The sequence below is a fragment of the Cuculus canorus genome, chromosome 2 (assembly GCF_017976375.1).
Source record: "Cuculus canorus isolate bCucCan1 chromosome 2, bCucCan1.pri, whole genome shotgun sequence".
Lineage (NCBI taxonomy): Eukaryota > Metazoa > Chordata > Aves > Cuculiformes > Cuculidae > Cuculus > Cuculus canorus.
In genome coordinates this window covers 151,102,723-151,114,956 of record NC_071402.1, presented here as the reverse complement: position 1 = coordinate 151,114,956, position 12,234 = coordinate 151,102,723, and the positions used below count along the sequence as shown (strand labels likewise).

The window sequence follows — 12,234 nt, the reverse complement described above, 5'->3', positions numbered from 1 at the left end:
ACAATCCTCCAGATGAGGTCTCACAACAGGGGAACAGAGGGGCAGAACCCCCTCCCTCGCCCTGCTGGCCACGCTCCTTCTGTCGCAGCCCAGGACACGGTTGCCTTCCTGGGCTGTGAGCGCACATCGCCGCCTCATGCCATGCTTCTCCTCGACCATGAAGTTCCGCCCCTCACACACCCGCGCGAAGCCACGCCCCGTAACCCGCGCGAAGACCCCGCCCCATACAGACCACGCCTCCTTACACAAGCCACGCCCATATATAGCCCGCCCGTCCTGCCCCGCCCCGCCCCCTCTGCGGCGCCACCAACTGCCGGCAGGGGGCGGGCTCTGCTCGCACGCGAGGCGGAGGGGGAAAGAAGGCGCAGCCGCCGGGCGGGAGCGACGGCGTTCGAGAAACTTCCGGAAACAGCGGAGCGGAAGTGACGCAGTGCGCTGACGGAGCTTCCTGTTTGCCGGCTGATCCACGGGTGCCGTGCGCTGCTGCTGGCGGGGCGGGTGGCAGCGGCCGCGCAGTGGAGGCACCGGGGCCGGGTGAGTGCGGGGGGCCGGGGCTCGGCTCCGCCGGCCGTCTGGGGGGAGGGGAGAGCGGCGGGGCCGGGAGCGGGGCCGCCGGGAAGCCTGGGGGGCCGCAGCCGCGGGGTCCAAGCGTGTCCTGGGCCGCATCGAGAGAAGCGCGGCCAGCAGGGAGAGGGTGGGGATTCCCCCCTCTGCTCCGCTCTGCTGAGCCCCCACCTGCGGTGCCTTGTCCACTTCTGCCATCCTCAACAGAAGAAAGATATGGAGCTGTTGGAGCGGGGCCAGAAGACGCCACAGAGATGGTCTGAAGCACCTTTGCTGTGAGGGCAGGCTGAGAGAGTTAGGGTTGTTCAGCCTGGAGGAGAGAAGACTCCGGGGAAACGTTATAGTGATTTTCCAGTAAGTGAAGGGGGCTGCAAGAAAGCTGTGTCGGGACTGATTATAAGGGCATGTAGCGATAGGATTGGGGGGAATGGCTTTACATTGGAGAGGGGCGGGTTTAGACTAGAAGAAATTTCTAAAGAAGAAATTCTTCACGCTGAGGCTGGTGAGGCACTGACACAGGTTGCCCAGGGAACTTGTAGATGCTCCCTCCTTAGAAGTGTTCAAGGCCAATTTGGATGGGGCTTTGAACAGCCTGATCCAGTGGAAGGTGTCTCTCCCTATGTCAGGGGGTTGGAACTGGATGGTCTTTAAGGTCCCTTCAAACTGACACCGTTCTGTCATTTTTGTTCTTTGGTGCTGGGGAGGTGCCTGACAGCAGCTGGAGTAGAGTTTGTACAGGGCAGGCGCACCCGGAGGGGATCAGGCCCTGCCCTGGGCTTGTCCTGTAACTCGGGATGGGGGAGGTGCAGTTTGGGACCCTGGGATTTAACCATCCGGGTCGGATTTGTGTGCTGTCTGCCCCAAGCAGAGAAGGCCTGCGGGGGGGAAAAAACAAACTCACGTTTTTGTGTGTGCTTGTAGAGGTTTCAGTTACAAAACAGTGAGGAAGAGCCTCAGTTCACCCTTTGCTCTTGGACAGACCTTTTACTTAAAGTTCTCTTCTTTGCAGCATACTTTTTTAGTATGCTTGTAAATTAGAGTGTTTTTTTTTTTTCCCCCACGATGGAAGTGGTTTAGTTAAATTCTGTTTTGCACTCATTAACTTAGAGGAGAGTCAGTAGTAAGGTTTGTTGTGGCTGAAGGCAGTCGTGGTCAGGTGTTTTGAACTTGCTGCTGCCGAGTTCCAAGCTGAGTTGAAATCTGTCCCTGAGAGGTAAGGGAAATAGTTTGTGGTCAGGATGTGCTGGACTTGAGCTGTTCTAATGGGGGCATTAGAAAAGACTATTCAAAATATCGAGGAAGTTTGGTTTGAATTCTGTTAGTGATAAACTTTTTGTTTACAGTGCTAATGTGCAAATAGTCAAGCTTGTGACATTGCATAGTCTATCAGTGATCAAGCTCTGAATTTTTAGGATGTAAAGTGTCAAAAAGTGCTAAGAACAAAGTGTTGACACAGAGAAAACAGGTGGAATGAAACTGGGCTATGCCTCTCTGGTCCTAGGAGGCTGCAATTACTGCTGCCTGCTGACCTTAATTTTTTGTTTACCAGTTGGAGATCCTTGTGCTCTAGTTAGGAGGGATTTTATGTTCAGCTGATGATCAAGAGCCTAGTGGGTAAAGTACCATTTAGTTTGCTGGATTATGTTGTCAAACAAGATTTGTTTGGATCAATGAGTAAATGTATTTACAGATCTTGTCTTTCTGATTACTTTTTTGTGTTTTTTTTTTTTTCATTTTAAACAACCACAGTACTGACTAGCACACAGTGCTGCTCTAACTTTGTTTCATCCTCTTGGCTCTCATGCTGCCTTTTCAGTGGAGAACAAGGGAATGTTTGAGATGCGAGTAAATTGAGATTCTTTAAGAAAATTTAATTCTAAAACATAGGAGAAGATATTTAAATTGCCATTTCTACTGGCAGTACTGTTTAAACTGCATTATTAATAAATTTTTTATCTCTAAACTGTAAAGTTCCTTTCATTCTCCATCAGATTTGTCTTTTTAGCACTTGTGCTTTCTGACTACAGCACAACATTACCAAAATAGCTTTTCTTTCTGGTGTTTTCTTCTGGTTTTCCTAGATTGATGCAGTTTACTAATTTAGATTTCCTACTTTGAGGAAGAGCACTCAAGGCTTCACTTTTGCATAACACAGCATTTTTAATTGGAGGAATAATATGTTGTACTATTTAGTGTTTTAATAGATGCATACATTTGTCTCTATGTACTATATAATTTTTTTCATCCACTGGAATTTTTGGAATGCGGGTGAAGAAAGGAAACAACTGATTATTACATCATCTCAATAACAAGGATGTATGAGTTCTTAATAATATTTGGACTGTACAAGGAAAGAAATATCTGGTTTGTTTTTTAAACTGTAAAACTGTTGGGACGCCTACATCTGTGCTTAATGCATTGATGCAGATAGGTCTTGGAGCTGAGGTCATGTGGGATGAGGGTGATGACTGTGTTTTACTGCTGAGTCCAGGGGCATTGAAGTTCTGGCCTGGAATTAATGGCAGTGTCAGACCAGGTTGAGCAGGCTGGTGCAGCCACCCGTGCTGGCCGTGTTCTGCTCTTGTGCTTCTGCCTGTGGAGGATGATGCATCTCGATTGTGTCAAAGCACTGGACTTCCATACTTGAGTAGACCATCTGTTTCTTATCATGTAAACATCAGTGTTTTGAAGGGAATATATTGCCTTGATTTTCAACTTAGTTACGTGAAGTTTAATATTCTGGCTTTTTGCTCCTGAAGTAGGAAGTGCTCCGTTTTTCTAATTGCATTTACAAAAAACCTCGTCAGTGATGTCCTGGAAACATTTTCTGTTGACAGCTTTTTTTTTGTCATGACTTTTCAAGGAATGGGAGGATTAGTGAAAAATTGTTTAGCTTTGTCAGAACTTGCTGGATCTTATCTGTGTTGATTGTTTATTTCAAGATAGATTTAAATGAAAATTGTAGTTGAAGATACTGGTAAGTTTAAATTATCTTTTCTTTGCTTTTAAATTAAATACTGCATTTGGATGGATGTTAGACTTTTCTTAAGTTTAGACTTAATGAAAGCATTATTCTGCTTCTGTTTATTTAACTGCTAGGGAAGAAATAATTCATGCATATGAATTCACTCCTACAGTTTCTAGTTACAGGTTTCATTGATGTTTTCTATTTGTTCTGGATAAGTACCGAAATCCCTCATGTATTAGCAAGGACTGAGCACTTAACAAGGATGTTATAACTCATACAAGTCTGAAGCTGTTTGTGGCTACATTAGTGCCAGGTTTTGTCAATTCTTTCACTTATAAGAAGTTCTTTTCTGTCTTCAAATGTTGTCTGACAGCTTGTTGTTGATGTTCTGAAAAAGAAATTGGTGTTTGACTTAATATAGCATTTTTTTTTGCCTGGTTAGATTAAGTAAAATTATGTCTCTAGAAAACTACTTCAGGGAAAGTGTGTGGAGACTTTAAACTATTTTCTTTTCCCTAAAGGATTATCTGGTTGCATGTGATTATTTGGCTGAAACTTTCTGGACCTGATCTTTGCCAGTTGAGGCTTTCACTGTTTTTAATTGCTTAATCAAACATCAATCATGCATTTTTTAGAATGAGTTAGGAATATTTTTAGTTTGTATAAAATAGCCTTTTATGGTTAGTTTTAGGAGGGTGCCAGTGTTGCAGATATTTGTGTGACACGCTTCCAAATTTGGACACCTGAGTCGTGTTTTGGAAAAATGCCTCTCTGCTTTAAGGAGAGATTGTGAATAAGTACCCCTTGATTTAGGGCATGCTGATGGATCAGATAGGCAGTGGAGTATCAGCCAAAGCTGTTAGGGTAGCCTGTTCACTGAGCTACTTACTTTTCCAGTGTGTGTTAGCTGGTTTATGTTTCTTTCACAGATGCAGATTTTTTTATTTCTTCTGTTTCCATTTTTGGTACGTTAATTATGTTTTTTTAATGGTTTCTTACTTATTGGACTCTGAGGGCTTTCCACGTGCCAGGCAGTGATACAGGCAAAGTCCTGTAGTTCTTGCCACAGCTCTGTCTTTCTTCTCTTACACGGGAGAGGAGTGGACAGGGTTCTTTGTAACTTTTTACCTTGAGGAGTGAGAGAGTCTTGTACTGGTGGCTCTTTTTTGATTGTGGTGGGTTTTTATTGTTGAGGTTTTTTTTAAATAGAGTTTGAACTGCAAGGTGAGGCAGTTGACCTCAGTACCTTCTTCCCTGCATAAACTGCATCTTCTCATAAAATAATCATTTTTCAAATCCACTGTGTTTTCTAGCATAGAACAGGATGTTTGGTGTAAACATGAGGCTAAGCTTTTTGGAATGTTTGTTTTATTAGATTCATCTCATGGGGATGCTGTGGTAGTATTAATGTTATGAGTATAGACATTGCTATTTAACTACATTTTTAACTTTAATTATGTAGTAAATTTACATTTTTCCACAAAACAATAAATTTCAGGAACCTGTGAAGTTAAACTGTGACAGCTTTTCTAAGCTTAGGTAAGTAGAAGTTAAAAGTGGGGTGGGTTTTAATACAGCTTAGTCTGCACCTCACTGTGCATGTATCAGTGGGAAGAAAAATTTAATGTCTCTGTATTGTTTAAATGTGTTTGTTAGATTAATTAGCCACAAACTTGATGAAAGTTTTCTTGCTCTGTATTGTTAAACTCATCAGAATTAAGGTAACTTTCTTTCCGTTTCTTAGCATTCTTATGCTTCGTCTTACAGAGATTTCCTGGTATGTAGTGTCGGTGGTTTTGTGTTAGCACTTGTACAGCGCTGGCACAGTGGACCTTTGCTAGGAGAATCAAGAGACTGCTGGTGGGTCAGTTACGTGTGGCACATCCCAGATATTGTTGCTAGAACAGATAAAGATCTTTTCACTTGGTTGGGGATTTGGCCAGGGTTTTGGGACTTGTATAGCTTTCTGTGTTGCCAAGATGAACTAGGTAAAATGGATGTGATTGTTGCCTGAGTGGTGTCCCACTCTGAAGAGCTGTGGTATTAGATTATTAGATTTGTCTTTTTTGTTGTTTTTTTTTTTTTTTGGATGACAGCAGAAGGCAGTTCCTGTAACCAGTATGTGTATGTAAAGGGCAGTGCCTGAGGACTCCTTGGAAGCAAACAGTGCTTTAAGGTTGATCTCTATTTACTCCTCTTTTAGAGGAGTAACTTGAAGAGATGTAGGCGGCTAATTGCAATTCATGGATTACATTTCAGATCTGTGGCTTGTGAGCCAATGAAGTGACTGAACTTAAGCTGAAGTTTTGTTCCTTTAAGACTGAAAATATTTGTGTGTGTCTCTGGATTTACTGTACTGTAAATAATAGGAAGCTTAACGAGGGTGTCTTTGCTACATAAATTGCAAATGAAGAAATGCTGGAAAACTTTGAAAGTGCGTGTATTGCTTGGCCTTTTTTGTATGCTACTGTAGTCTTGTTCATACTTGGAATGGGTGTAAAATTTTATCAGGTGTATCTGACCCGATGCTTTCTAGTAAAAACTCTTGGAATATGAAATATCATATTTTTTAACTACTGCTTGCAGTTCCCAAAGATCCTCGAGTGTGTGCATCATCTGTTGACATACCAGGGACATCTCTAAATTGCTGGGTTGCTGCTGAATAGATCAGGTACAAGCTCAAGCTGAACTGGGATTCAGCACAGGGTATTCCTCTTATGTTGTCAGCAGGATGCAATCCTTGAGATACATTCATAGAAAGCAGGCAGGGTACTAGAAACTGGATGGCTGTGCAACTTGCACAGCATGTTGATGACTGGAACTGCGTGAATCAGGAATTTGGAACTCCGTCTCCCTCTTTCCAGGTGACTGCTGTAGGCACTAAGCTTGAGCTATTTTGGTGTCTTTCGGGACTCTGTGCTGCCCTGTTGCTTTGCGGCCAGAAATAGATAACTTTTTCTGACTAGGCTAACTGCAAAGGTTGCATGCCCTTTGCTGTCTGAATTCCCTCCTGACCAATTAAATAATTTCTTGTTTGGATACCTTCCTCCCTTCCATATTTAGTTAGGAGTGCTGCTTTGTCATCCCTGCTGGTTGTGTGTCAGGTTATTGTTTTCTTTGTCATCTGATCTTGTAAAAGTTTGTAGCTCTCTAGATACCTGCCTTCTGTTGTTCTTTTGTCTCTTGTGTAGCTGAGGACTTTGCTGTAAAGAGAGTTTATGAGCCAGGTTTCTAGATAACTCTAAACTGATGTGGCTTTGGGCTGTGCTGTAAGGGAGAGGCCTGGTGCCTAGTCCTGTACTTGAGGTATGAGCTTTCATCGCTTCTGCTCAGTGAGCCTGAAGAAAGCTGACTTCTCCTGTGATGACCAGGAAATCTATAAGCCACGGAAACTTCGGTTTCACATAAACATTTGGATGATTTATTCATGCTCCAGAGAAGGAGTTAAAGTAGCTGATAGCATACTTTAAGCACAGAGCAGTTATGAATGCAAGGAACTGTAGGTTTTTGCAAGCAAACACGAAGACAGTGAAACTTCTTTCATCTGGAGTTTTTTGCCTCTGAGACTGAAGATTTTCCGTGGTTGGTGAAGGAAACTAGCAGCACAAGGCTGGCTTCCTTGTGGCTTGTGAAGAAAAACCTCTTGAGTGCCTATTTAATGAGCCTTGCTTATATATTTGGAGACAAATTGACAGATTTGGGATCAAAAGGTTTTTGTGATGTAGTTTTGGTTAGAACAGTCGAGTGTTCCTGGTCAGTTTGATGGAAGGTATACAGTTTCCTTCTTTGAATCTATAGGCATTGCCACCATGCAGATTGCTGCTAGCCTTTAAAACGAAAAAGAAAACCAGTAGTTCTATTAGATGTTTTCTGTTTTGTTGTGAGTTGATGGTGGTGGTTGTTTTCTTCCTTGAATATTTTAAATATTTTTTCCTGGAAAGATTGGAGGCAGAAGTCTTTTCTAGTTTTGAGCGGTGTTTTTGGTTGGTTTCTTTTTACTCCTTACTGGATTTTGAGCAAAAATCCAAGTATTTTTAAGAGGTTAAATATTACATGATGGTGTTGCATGGTTTTGGATGTTTTGCTTAAGCTGGACCAAAAAAAAAAAGCTGCAGATGAATTTTCTCCGTGTAAATATTGCTGAAACAGTTGTGCACACACGACAAAAATTTCTGTGATACCTGAAATTGTTGCAGTGCAGTTCATACTTTATGATTGCTAGCAGTTAGAAGTCATGGTTAGTTGGAGATGAACTCTTCCTGTCATCTGAATGCTTGACTAAGAGAAGAGGAATATAAACAGTTTGTTTTCTTCAGGGAGCTGCTGGCTTGTCTCAGTTCTAGAGTTTGTCTTAGTGGCAACTAAAAACTGAACAATAACACGCTCACAAATGATATAATATGCAAGCCTCAGACATTTCTCTGAAACAAATAATTCCTCTGTTCTTGGAGCTCCAAGTTGCTTTTTATGGGCAGAGTACATGTAGTAAGTGCTAGTCATGTTGCCTCAGCACTCATTTTTGGTCCCAGCTTCAGGCTTCTATTGTGTAGGATATTGGTATTTGTATTGAGTGTGAACTTACAACACTGCAGCACTGTTTTTAAACAAACCTTTTAAGTGTTTATAGAAATATATATTGAAATCAATATGACTGCCAATGTGCATATATTTTTTGCTTATCAGTTAGTTAATTTTCCTATCTGATATTCCAGGTGTAAGCTTGAGTTTTGAGTTTTACCTCTGAGTTATCTGACTAAATTGAGAGAAGTGCTAATGCAAGTCTTGAATTTAAGAAAGAAAGGACAATACAGGGAATAAAACCTTTGCAGAAAGGTATTTTCTTTTATGTGTTGTGGCTTCCTGCTATTAGCTCACTGATTTTAGGCTAGTATCCCTTGTTAGGAGGGGCTCTGACCTCTAGCCTTAAGCTTGGCTTACACTAAATTCCCCTCTGCCCAAATTTCTTTCTTGTAACCATATGTTCCATATATGCTATTACACATAAGGATTGACTACAGGATTTGGTAACATAACTCATGCTGGCCATGCTCCTCACCTGTGTGTTTGTAGAGCTAGTCTCCTTATCATTTGGGAAACAGCAATACTAGTGAGACTAGTTGATAGGAAATATTATGGGATATTTTTGGTAATCTATGTGTTTACATATTGAACCCTGCCATTACTGTGTTAGTATTGGCGTTCTACATGTTCATTTAAATTCATGTTTCCCAGCTTCCCTTGTTGTTGGTCAGAGTATTAACTATACCCTTACTGTTTTTTTCAATGAGGAGATTTCTTCAAATGGCGAGTCAATTAGAGGTCTGTTCACCTGCTACACTTTAATATTTAATAAATGTTTGTGGGACTGTATGGTTAACTAGATAGCTGAAACCACCCAAGTTTTGAAACATGTAGCTCCTCCAGTATGTTTGTTTCTGTAAGTACTTTGGAAGGGAGAGGTAGCATGGTAGGGTATCTCTTAAATTGGTTTTGCCATTTGAGGAAAGGTGTGTGTAACCACACCGCTAATTAAAGTTAATAAAGCTTTAACCTATAACAGCAATGTATTTTGAAGATGTACCAATTTATTTTAAAATGAAGTTGCTCTTTAAAGTTTGTATCCAGGATGTTGAAAGATAAATGTAATACTAGCACAATGAATCAATTTCTGAATATTTCAGTGGATTATATCATGCATAATTCTTTCAGCATTTATGTGAAAGAATATGAAAATGAGTGTTTGCCTGGGCTGAGATGAGAAACAGTGAATGACTTGAGGAGGGGAGTGATTCCAATGAATTTTTGTTCTTGATGCATGGGATGAGGAAATATAAATATGACTGATGCATTGCTGTATTGTTATGTTCTAAGTATTTTTGGATGACTTTTCCTGCAGTGAGTTGATAACTCATTGGAAAGGTCAGTGCTGACTTTCCCATGGAACTTGGAATGAGCCAGTGGCAGTGGTAGTATGAGAAGGTGGTTGAAAGTTTTGCCAGAGTGGAGATGTGCTGCAGTGGTGGGGAGATGCCCTGGCATGAAGAGGTAAAATGGTCTTGCAGTTGTTTAGAAACATTCTTTAATCTCAGGGGTCATTTAGTTGAAGTAATCGTTAGTGGAAGTATTCCTTGTAACTATTCCCCAATATTGACAAGAAACTGGCAGTTTAAATTTGAGTAGGGCACATACCTTTTCTTTTAACTTGTAGGTGTCTTAGTATTATTGTGCAAACTTTATACTAAGAAACACAAGGTGCCTCTGTATATGAGTTGGTTGGTTAACCTTGCAGTTTGAGTAATCTTGCCTGGCTATGTACTTTGTTGGTAAACGTAAAGGAAGTAAGTGGAATTCAGTATCTTTGACAATGAGTGAATTTTTTGTCAGTTTGAGTCTAAGAAAGGCTTGTTGGAAGCTATAGGTGGAATTTTAGGTTTCTGAGACCTGCACGTATGTTGCCTCTCAGTGGTTTAATGTTCTGAACAGTAGAGATGAAAGTTGTGGCTCCTTGTTTATGCTTGTACGTACTTAAGACATGAGATAGGTGTCACAGATGACATAAAGTAAGCATGATACACGGTTTCTTTTGAGTCTGGAGTTACTAATGTATATTTCAAAATAGTCACAGTAATAGATACTCTTCCTAATATACTGATGAAAATCTGTTCCAAGAACCAGTGGTTTGCCTATATCTCCTTGCACTATGTTTCACTGGGATTAAAGAACATAAAAATCAGAATCCAAATGATCTGTCAACATAAAGTGGTTTTATGTTTTGGTGTTTGGAATGTTCAGATTTCTAAAAAGAAGCAGCTTTTGGATCAGGTTTGGTACTGGAAGATACTGGGTTCTTACCTGACTTTTATGAGGTAGTGTAACTGGACAAGCTTCATTTACAAGTTTTTGTTTTTACAGGACTTGAAAGATTCAGCTCTTGTTAACAAGACAACTACTGAAACATGGTGGATTACTATGAAGTTCTGGGAGTGCAAAAGTATGCCTCAGCAGAAGATATTAAGAAAGCGTAAGTATTACTAGTATATATTTAAATAAAAGTTGTGCATTTTAAGGAACAAATAAAATCGCATGGTTTGTGGATTGTCACTGTCAATACTAGGATGGGGAGTAGTCATCTGAGGTGATACCTTTGCTAGCAGAGAAGTAGTCAGTGTTCAGAAGAAAAAGTTTGCTCATTTCTGTGAGATTAGGAAAAGAGCGATGAGTATAGCTAAAGTGAAAATGACATCAGTCTCTGGTTTTAGATCACTGTTAAATACGTTTCTGTACAAATGTGCCTCCAAACTTAATATGATACTCACAGTGGTGGCCCCTTCTTCTGTAACTGAATGACACTAACTAGTCTTCCCCTCCATTTGATTCTTCAAAGTTATTAACAAGTATTTGGCATGTTACTTTTTTGCATACTCACTCGTTCCTAACAGGAGGTCTGGTTTCTGTGCTTCGATTTTGATGTACTGAACATCTGTTACTATTAAAAAAACCACAACACTGGTTAAATTAGGAGTGTTCAGAGGAATGAAACACAGTTCTTTGTTTAGATTCACTGTTTATTTACTGTTTTAAGATGTGTGTTTGGAACACTTTTTCAAAAGATGGTCTTTACTTTTTAACAAACAGTTGCGAGGAAACAATTCTGTAGTTCACATTTCTAGTATACTGAAATAGTTTGACAATAAATTGCAGTTTCTAGTGACCTGGAAAGACTGTATTTCTCTTGCATTCTCCTTGGTGCCTGAGCTTAATTAATCAAATTGCACCAGCATTTTGAAGCTCGATTTATGGTTTTTTTTTTCTTCTCCCTTGTTCTTTTACAACTTCCTGCACTTACTACTTAGTCAGCTCAAACGTTTGAACTGTGGTCTTGTGTGACTTTGTAAAACTCCAAATCAGCCTAAGTGCAAGGTTAGCTTTGCCCTTCTAAGTAGTTACAAAAAAGTTTCGCTTAAAGCTTTTCATTTGATGATAGGAGTTCTGTGCAGATGGAGCAGTCAAAGAAGCCACTGATGTCAGGATACTGCCACTGATGTCAGGATACTGCCACAGTTTGGTATCGGAGTACTCTTGGAGCTTTATAATTTTTGTAGCAGAAGAGTACTCTTGATATTTTTCCATGGTTGGTTGTAGTATTGAATAATTATGGAGCTCTAAGGAAAATCCCATAGCAGAAACGTTAAGGAATGTTTTGCTTAGACCTGACAGAAGTTGATCATATGATGGTGCGATTCCTCCCTGGCCTTGCTAGAGCACACACAGGGTGTGTTAGGCCCCTTAGCACAACTTCTGACTCGCTTGTAACAACACTGTCCTCCTATCTCTCAGCTACTTGCTGATCAAGGGAAGCCAGGCTTGTGTTAATGCAGCCTGCTTGGGGAGAATTCCTGTTGTACAGAGGCAGTCACTCAGGCCAGGGCATTCCGTTGCCCTACCTGAAACTGCTGTGCTTGGAAAGAAGACTCCCTCATAGCCTGAAGAAGGGGACTGATCATCTTAACCAGGCACACTGGGGAGATAATACCCATTGTCATGATGCAGTGATCCAGAGCACCTGGCCATGCCCTCAGTGTTCTTGGAGTCCTGTGTGCTTTTGAAAAGACCCTTTCATTTGAGAAGAAGATAGACCATCTGTCACCCCCTTACAGCCGAATACACCTGATAGCTGGGTTGTAGCCCAGGTGAGGTGCTAT

At 41.1% G+C, this 12,234-nt stretch overlaps 1 protein-coding gene across 2 annotated transcripts in view; it reads left to right on the top strand.

The window, feature by feature from the left end:
- Window positions 1-377: 377 nt before the first annotated feature.
- The window catches only part of DNAJB6 (DnaJ heat shock protein family (Hsp40) member B6), a 67,459-nt gene continuing 55,602 nt past the window's right edge, over window positions 378-12,234 (top strand). For both annotated transcript variants that reach the window (XM_054057192.1, XM_054057191.1), the window contains exons 1-2: window positions 378-534; window positions 10,445-10,553. In XM_054057192.1, the coding sequence (XP_053913167.1) occupies window positions 10,489-10,553 (65 nt within the window). In that variant the 5' untranslated portion in view covers window positions 378-534; window positions 10,445-10,488. The remainder of the gene's footprint in view (window positions 535-10,444; window positions 10,554-12,234) is intronic.